The sequence below is a fragment of the Petromyzon marinus genome, chromosome 42 (genome assembly GCF_048934315.1).
Source record: "Petromyzon marinus isolate PM22_M1 ecotype Great Lakes invasive population chromosome 42, UKy_Petmar_22M1.pri1.0, whole genome shotgun sequence".
NCBI classification, from domain to species: domain Eukaryota; kingdom Metazoa; phylum Chordata; class Hyperoartia; order Petromyzontiformes; family Petromyzontidae; genus Petromyzon; species Petromyzon marinus.
Window position 1 is genome coordinate 14,152,573 of NC_133708.1, and position 9,343 is coordinate 14,161,915.

The following is a 9,343-nucleotide window of genomic DNA, read 5'->3' on the forward strand; positions in this document are numbered from 1 at the left end:
TCCCTGCCCCTGTTCAAGTCCAGACTCAATAATTCCTCTTGTCCTTTGCATATGACTGCCTCGCCCTCCCATACTCACAGAGAGATCCATAGACTTACATAGAGACCCATACACTAACGTGTGAGACCGACAGATGCACAGACCCATAGACTAACATAAGAGGTCTATGACTGCCCGTGTTGACACCGCGCGGTATACACAGGGACGTATACACCCCATGGTATACAGTTACACATTCATACTCTTTGGTTCTTTCGGTAAAGTCACGTAGGTAGAAAATAATAGATCACGACGTTTCGAGTGCAACACAAGCGACCGTCATCAGGTGAGACAATCACAGCAGGGAAACTGCTGAAGCAGGCGAGACCGCTGCCGTGACAAGAGGCTCTATAGGTAGGGTAAGTGGGCGGGGCTAGAGATGGGAGAGGTGGGCGGGGCTAAAGATGGGAGAGAGAGGTGGGGCTAGAGCTGGGGGGCGGGGCAGCAAGATCGGTGGCGGCCGGAGAACTCGCCAGGGGGAGAGCTTCAAATCAAGATTAGTGACATTATTATTCATTACACTCGCCTTGTGCCCGTCCCAGTACGGAAGCTGTAATATTTACTAAAAATTGAGCAGAGTATATCTTGTGTAAATTTGATGGCAGTGAATCTTGCACAAAACGAAGTCATAAAACACCTCACTTCATATTATTGGTTCTTTCGGTAAAGTCACATAGAAGGGAAACAAATAATAAAAACATAAAACAATATGTTATTGTTTCCCTTCTACGTGACTTTACTGAGAAAACCAAGAATATGAATCCCTGCAGTCACGAAAGCTTTAAATCAAAACCTCACTTCATGTCACTGTAGCACTGTATATAACTGACCTTCAATTTGTTCAAATTCACTGCTCTGATACTTTATTCTCTTCTGCTTTCGGTCGCGGGGGTTGAAATTAATTGGAATTCGATACAATATCTGCAAAATCACCAATAAATGTCTATTTTACCATCATGTAGAAGTATAAATTAGACTTAACTTTCGTCTCAAGTGCTGAAGAAATAAAGAAACCAAATCCACTTTGTTGCTGCATAGAATTGTGTATTAAATTCACTATCAATAAAGAAACGTCAAACTTAAAGCGAATTTGCTAAGAAAATATTATTTCCGCTCGACCTTCTGCGTAAATATAAAAATCCACCCGCTCATGAATATTAATGAGGGGGGGGGGGTGCGGCATGTGGAGTGACGTCACGCGCGTTACACAGACATTCTTGGCTAATGTAATGGTATAGTGACATATACACTGCATATGTTTCTATACACTACATGGTATACAGTTACATATTCATTACACGGTATACATGGTGACATGTACACTACATTGTATAAATGTATATGTACACTACATTGTATAAATGTATATGTACACTACATTGTATAAATGTATATGTACACTACATTGTATAAATGTATATGTACACTACATTGTACACTAGGTACATATACACATGGTCAAGTCAAGCCAAAGACCCCCATATAACCTTCAACAGACTCTAGGGGCAAGTGCTGTTAGCGAGCACCTATGAAGGCCGGCACGGCACACGAGGGGTGGGTGGCCAGCACCACGCCCGGCCGCCTTTGTCTCCCCAGTGGCGATGTTTACACCATCGCACCAGAGAATAATTTGAGGCGGAGTCGACTTATGGGAATTCCAGGACCTGTAAAGATATCGGTCACTGGATTTGGCCGTGAGAGGGAATCGAACTAGGGTCGCCGGGTTCGTAGTGCAGCGCAAACCGCTACACTACCGCTCCCCTACACACATATACACTTTAACACGAAGGCTTTCGAGACCAATATTATTCATAATAAAGGTTTTTGGGTTAGATCGCGTTATTTATGTGTCGTAACCCTCCACCATCCGATACGGCCAATCAGCAAAAAAGTGTCACGTTGACAAAAGACAAATAGTTCACTACTTTAGCCCACCGGTGTGCTGAAGAGTAAATCCACAACATTTACAGTTTGAGTAGTACGACGTTTCGCTGGTTATTACATCCCCAGCATCATCGGGCAAATCGCCAGAATGTTAAAGCCCTCTCCACTTGCTCTCGGTCTTAAATAGAGCAGCAGCAGGGTGACGTCATCATTTAACTAATTCAGGTGCAGTGATTATATAATCGATTGGTAATCAGTCAATGGTTATGATTAGTAATGAGTTGTAGATTAGTAATTAGTTGTAATGTGTCATTGTGATTATATGCTACGTTAGTAATCCGTTAATTAGTATGTTTCCCCTATAAGGAATTGTAATATGTATTATTTAATAATACATACAGCTACAGGATGGATCGTAGGCAAGCTAGCCTAAATGTTTCTAACCGGCGAAGATGTTCCATTAGGGGGGTCCACGTTTCGCAAGCGTAGAGAAGGGAGGGAATGACCGTGGCCGAGAAGACCTGAAGCTTAGTGCGGAGCGACAGACCAGGTAGCTTCCACACAGCGTTACGCAACCGATTAAAAGATATTGCCGCTCGACTGATTCGGAGTGAGACCTCTGTTGTTAAACTGGAGCCGGTCATAAGCACACTGCCCAGGTATGGGAAACTCTCCACTCTCTCCACAACTGCCCCATCACCGATTGGGAGTTGTGGAGAGGGTGGAGTGTCCGATGGTACATACACTGGCACACACACGCGTGCCTGTATCGACAACACACCTGGTAATGATGCCGCTGACGATAGAGCCGTTGCTTGGTGGCTGATGCTGATCGCGACGCAAATGACTTCACACCGCTGCAGGTGTACACAGAGCGTGATGAGTATCAGCAGTAGTTGGTGTGTGCAGCAGGTGTTGGTGTGAGTGTGTAGCAGCAGGTGTTGGTGTGAGTGTGTAGCAGTAGTTGGGGTGAGTGTTCAGCAGTAGTTCGTGTGTGCAGCAGTAGTAGTTGGTGTGAGTGAGTGGTGGGCAGACACCCTGGGATGGTTCAGTGAGTGGGGAGCGCACGCCGGAGGGGGGAGGAAATTTCCCCCCACCCCCACGGTCTCAGCCACACCCCCCCACTCCCCCCACCCCCCAATGGAAAATTACTCCGCACAGAGGTCCCCTGTGCTGGGCGCAGCGCCCCCTAGCGGAGGACTCCGCTAGCCCCTGCAAAGCACCGCGGCTGGGACGAATGATTCATTAATAATTATTGGTGGTTGATGGTGGTGGTAATTGGTGGTTATTAATCGTTATGGTGGTGATGATTGGAGGTGGTGCTGCTGATGATCATTATTTATGGTAGTGACAGCGATGGTTAATGGTGATAACTGATGGAGGTTGGCGATTGGTGGTTGTGATGATACTGATGTTATTGATGTTTACTGGTGCTGATGATTATTGATGCCGATGATTATTGGTGGTGATGATTGGCATTGGTGGTGGAAGTTATTGATGATTAATGTGATGACGTTAGTGATGTGTACTGACGCTGCTGTTGATGAGTGAAGGTGGTGGCGAGGGTTAGGATTATTGATTGATGGTCGTGATCGTGATATTGACGTTTTCTGGTGCTGCTGCTGACGGCGTTGAAGCTGCTGCTGATTATTCATGGCGGATTCGATGATGGTGATACTAATGTTTACTGATGATTATTATTGATGATGGTTACTGATAGTTACTGATGCAGCTGAGGTTGATGGTGCTGTTTACTGATGATTATCACTTATGATAAATGATTATTGATGGTGGTGATGCTGATGATGATAATGGTGTTCTTTGTCACTGCGAGAGATGGTGATGCTGATGTAAAGAGAGTTATCCTGCTGCTGATATTGATGTAATTGATATACTCACTGGAGCTGCTGCTGATAATGACGCTTTTGCTGCTAAAGGCTGGTCTATGTTTTCCAATCAACCGACTATATCATTCACTATCTCCTTATCGCATTAACACCAATGTATAAAGAGTATATATACACACTGTATGTATACTGCCCGTGTTATGTACGTGTACAACGCTCCATGTACATACAATGTAAGCAATGTGTGTGTACGTATGTTATGGTGTGCGCACTGCAGTATAAGGGTTTTCTCTAATTATAGCCGTGGGTATCGCTTCAGTGATACCTCATTTAATAAATAATGTGTGCCTAGAATGATATAACTGTGTACTGCAGTATAAGGATCTCGGTGTATATAATAGATCTCTCTATGTGTTTTGCTACGGTATGTGTCCATACAACACTATTGACTATGTAGTCTATGTAGAAATCGTCAGTACATACAAGCAAGTACAATCACACGTTCCGTTGTGTTGCTTACGTCTAAATTAAAATATTATGCCAATTCCATCGGCCGTTTGGTTTTCCAGACCAATATTATCTAGCTCACTGTGTGTACTGCAGTATAAAGATCTCTATGTAACACGATCACTGTACTGTATATGTATGTGTTTATTGCAGTTTAACAATGTGTATATGATTGTGTGTACTACAGTTTTAACGGTATCTGTGTAACAATAAATATATCTGCGTGTACTGCAGTATAATAAGGGTATTTTTTAAATCCAACACTATCTCTCTGCATCTGTACGTGCGCACTGCACACCTCTCCGCACCCACCACCACTCTATGTGTGTCCTGCAGCATCAGGATCTCTGCCCCAGCCTGCCTTTTAACACTCCGCTTTCCCGTCGGGGGAGGAGGCTTCCTGGGTGGGTGGGGGGTTGTTGTTGATGATGATGGGGGATAGAGTAAAAGGCGGTATAAGTTGTTTTTGTGGTTTGCCTTAATACTTTTAAACAGTTGCAAAATAAAACGCTTGGCGGGGTGGATTGGAGGTGCAGAGAACGGAGGGGTGTGTGTGCCAGTGCTGTGTGTGTGCCTGCTGTGTGTGTGCCTGCTGTGTGTGTGCCAGTGCTGTGTGTGTGCCAGTGCTGTGTGTGTGCCAGTGCTGTGTGTGTGCCTGCTGTGTGTGTGCCAGTGCTACACGTGTGCCTGCTGTGTGCTACACGTGTGCCAGTGCTGTGTGTGTGCCAGTGCTGTGTGTGTGCCTGCTGTGTTTATGCCAATGCTGTGTGTGTGCCAGTGCTGCGCGTGTGCCTGTTACACGTGTGCCTGCTGTGTGTGTGCTGTACGTGTGCCTGGAGTGTGTGTGTACTTGCACGTGTGCCTGGTATGTGTGTCGGTTATACACATTCAGGCTGTCCTGCCTACGATCTATCCTGGATTAAACCAGTCTGGATTGTGTGAGCTCTGAACACATTCCCATCAGTGCACTCTTTCGACAGGCAAGGCTGCGTTTTCTGGGCATGTAGCACGCATGCCCGACCACTGCATGCCCGACCAGCTTTTGTTTCGCCATTTAGAAGGGGGCTAAATGGGCGAGGCACTTGCTCGAGAAGGGATGGAGTGATGTGGTACAGGTGGATGTGGAGGTGTGTGGACTTGTCGATGAATACCAGTCATCGGCCTCTATGGAGGAGGCTCGTGAAGGACGCTACTGGGTAGTTGGAGCCAGTTGCCCTCCAACAGCGGGGCACCAACGCTCACAACAACGAGTGGCGCGCTGGGCGGCGAGAGAACGGCAGGTTGTCATCTGTCAGTCATCTCAGTCAACCCATGGCACCTGGGTCTGGCCCGTGACCTCCTGCCAGCGAGCCTTAGACACTTCACGTGGCCTCAAAGTGCACCTAACCTGGCACAAGCGCCGTAGTGACGTCACTGCCACGTAGAATCAGAAATTGTATTTATTCTGGAGAAATCGGATGAGCTATGAAGCTCGTTTTCTACAGATGTCCAGTAGGGGCGGGTGATCGAGTTAGATAAACAATACAAGACACGATATGAACGAGATAAATAAGCTAACCAAGTCGCTAAACATATCAGTTTTAAAATACAAATTGCACAAGTACATACATTCCTGCAGTTTCTAAACACCAAATGTAGCTTGTACAAGGCAGTAAAATCAACATAAAACAATCCCAGACCACACCAAGACAACACATGTACTGTATGTACTGTATGTAAGTATGTTGAACTTCTTTCGCACATTACCTAGCCAACCGCGCTAATCGGAGGTGTGGGGGAAGGACAGCAAACTAAACACAACAATGAGTTCTAACTAATGAGTTTTTCGATCTCGATTTAAAAGTGCATAGCTCCAGTGGCTTCCTAATAAACTTATAATTTAGCTATCACGTTTGCAAATGTGGCTGTATCTGACATTCGGCTTCAGGATATTTTTTGAAGGAAATTTGACAATGTCAAGGGAGTAAACTCGGTTGTTCCAAAGGGTTGGTTGGTACTGCAATAGGCATCAAGTTGTGCCACTTATTCCAATTCTTGTTCTATGGTTAGTTAAAGGGCAATTAGATGGACGTCTTGAGCTTCTTTGGTTTGACAATGAGGTTAATTAATAATTTGTTGATTAAATTAAAACTGCCTCAGTAGCACGTGATAACAAATCACTTCTAACACAGTATAACAATAACACGGTTTACCCTTTCTAGCAATGAAACAGGTTTTAAGATGTTCAAACACCAAACGTAAACTTTTTGCTTTAAAGACCATCACAAAAGAAACTTGCAGCGCCACACCTGTCATCATCTTTAAGGTAAAAAAAAACCGTTAAACCGATCTCCGACCCCCAAAGAATGGGTTCGCAAGTTTCCCAATAATTTCCGTGAGGTCTCGTGAGGTCTCGGGGTAAGGGGACACCTCTCAGCTCAAACAGCATCATCGGGCAAGGTGGGGTTGACCCCATCTGGTGCTGCTGTGCCTCCAACATTTGAAGGAAGTAGCGGCTCCTTGTGAGTGGTTGGCTGAGGCTGCCATCCCTTGATGCAGTGTGAATGGTAATCCGGAGCTCGAAACGAGGTAAAGCTTCGGAGAGAAATTGATCTCTCAAAGAATTGCCGAGGGAGGATGGTGTTTGTGTGCAGACTTCCCGATATGTCATCGCACCTGAGACGCGAATTACATCGCGCGTTTTCAGATGCGCTTCTAAGACCGCCTGGGACGCTGTTCCTTCTGATATTAGGAAATCACTGCAGCTATGCACTTTTAAATCATCTAGATTGAAAATAAATTCCCTTAGAACTGCTGTTCGTGTTGTTTGTTGTCCTTCCCCCGCACCTCCGATTAGCACAGTTGGCTACGTACGGTGCTAAATAAGTTAAACATTGCGACTCGGGAGACAAAGGTGTCCGGGCGTGGAGCTGGCCACACACACCCTCGTGTGCCCTTCTGCCTTCATAGGTGCTCCCTTACAGCACTTGCCTCACCAGCCTGTTAACATTATACGGGGGATCTTTATCGAAAAATGTTGGGGAGTGGTTAACACTGGTTAGCACTACCAACCCAGCCACGGTTACATCAGTGACGAGTGATATCCGAACCCAGTCTTGGCCCCTCCCTTAGGTCGACTCAGTCTTCAATTAGTATATGGTGTGGTATGTCAACATCAGCACTGGGAAAACAGAGCTGGGCGGGCGTGATTCTAGTGACACCACCCACTCGTGCGATGCACTGACTTTAATAGGTGCTCACTAACAACAGTTGCCCTCACAGTCCTGTAGTTATCCGTATCATGTGTTACATAATCTTGCCTGTAAACATTTGGCAGTTCATCAACAGCTGGCAGTTCGCCATCATTTGTTCAAAACACTGAATGTCAGTATCGGCCCAGTGTCGGCACCTATATTGAAGTGATGCCGCTGAAGTGTTGCACTCCCTGAAAGAAGGTTGCGTGGTCGGTGGGATGTGTAAAACAAACTAACGTATTTGACCTGCTTAGTCCGGTAAGGGCAATACGGGGGGGGGGCAATCTGTTGTTGCTTGTGTGCGCGCGCCACTCTTTTCTCTTGGTTGTTAATGGATAATTTGGAAACCTTGACCACTTTGAACTTTTCATATTCAGACATTCAGCCCCTCGTGGCACCAGAAGGCAGGGTCAGCAAGATATGTCCCCTATGCTGGTGTTGCAGTCGTCGTTGCGGTAGTCGATTATGATGTTGCCGTGGTAGCTGTGGTGGTTGTTGTATATGTCGGGTATTGAAAATTTGATGAAAATAATAAAATTAAATTAAATTTGGAAATATGCACAATTACCCGAAATTATGTTAATTTATGTATTGCGAATTGCCCGATGATGCTGGATGTAATTACCAGCGAAACGTCGTACTCAAACTGTAAATGTTGTGGATTCACTCTTCAACACACCGGTGGGCTAAAGTAGTGAACTATTTGTCTTTTGTCAACGTGACACTTTTTTTGCTGATTGGCCATGTCGGGTGGTGGAGGGTTACAACACATTTATAAATAACGCGATCTAACCCAAAAACTTTTATTATGGACTCTGCCACTGCTCGCTGACCCGTCAGCAAGAAGCAATGGTTCTGTTAGGGCTGCTGTCCCTCGACTCCCCATTCTCCTGTGCCCCCCCCCGCTCTCCTCTTCTCTCCCCCTCGCTACTGCTCCTCGTGGCATGATTTAAATATCTGCACTAGCCACCTCGCAAATACACCGCGGTGCCCTTCTCGTACACGCCAGCCACGAGCTGCGCAGCGGCGAGAGTGCCCACGCGTACGGAATACACGGGACACCACAACGCACATGCTCATAAGTTAACGTGCACGGCGAACGCACACACGCGGGGAAAATATACGCTCGTGCGCAAACACAAGACACCACACAACGCACAGGTTCACCACACCATGCACTCCCCCCCTTTCCTAAGATCTAACCTATCTCTCTACGGTCTAATAGTCAAGTAGCCTGTCCTCTCTCTACTCACTCTCTCTATTAGAATTTCCCCCTTTGCCTTACCTCTCCTCTTCGTACTTATGATCCGACCTCGTGGTGTTGGAGGTCGCGAAAAGACGAGGCTGCACGCGGCTTTTGCTGGGAACTGGATCTGGCTGCTCTGCGACCCGTCTCACGGACGTTCGAGTAGCAGGGGACGATCACCCCTCGGTTTCTCACTCCACAAGATCCCGGGCAAAAGAGACGGGCTTCCCAATTCCATCCCTTTTTATGCTCCTACTTCAAAAGCCCACGCGCCGCCGATCCGCTGGCTTCTCATCCAATCAGCAGCCTCCTCTCTGATGCCCCGCCCCTCCATTGTTTAACCGAGTGCACGGCTGTCGTCCTGTACCGCCCCGCCCCCCTGCCGGTCTGCAGCGTGCACCGCATCATAGGGATCAACCTGTTCCGCCCCGACCCCCCACCTGCCTGCTGGTCCGCGTGTGCTTTTTGGCTGTTTCTTCACTGCGGTTCTCAGTAGTTCGCCGTGGCCGTGCAACTTTAAGTCAGTCCACGGCGCCGCAGTGCCGTTCGGCCTGGGGGGGGGGGCCTGCCAATTCTCTGGCCCTGAG

General features: G+C 46.9%; 1 protein-coding gene across 6 annotated transcripts in view; it reads right to left on the bottom strand.

The window, feature by feature from the left end:
- The window catches only part of LOC116951310 (sodium- and chloride-dependent creatine transporter 1-like), a 29,419-nt gene extending 20,491 nt beyond the window's left edge, over positions 1-8,928 (bottom strand). The window contains exons 1-2 of one of the 6 annotated variants that reach the window (XM_032969852.2): positions 4,576-4,631; positions 2,705-2,780 (exon numbers count right to left, since the gene is read on the bottom strand). In XM_032969852.2, coding sequence (XP_032825743.1) covers positions 2,705-2,780; positions 4,576-4,616 — 117 coding nt within the window. In that variant the 5' untranslated portion in view covers positions 4,617-4,631. The other 5 variants (XM_032969855.2, XM_032969853.2, XM_076073613.1 and 2 more) reach the window with 5 other exon arrangements.
- Between the last annotated feature and the right edge of the window lie 415 nt (positions 8,929-9,343).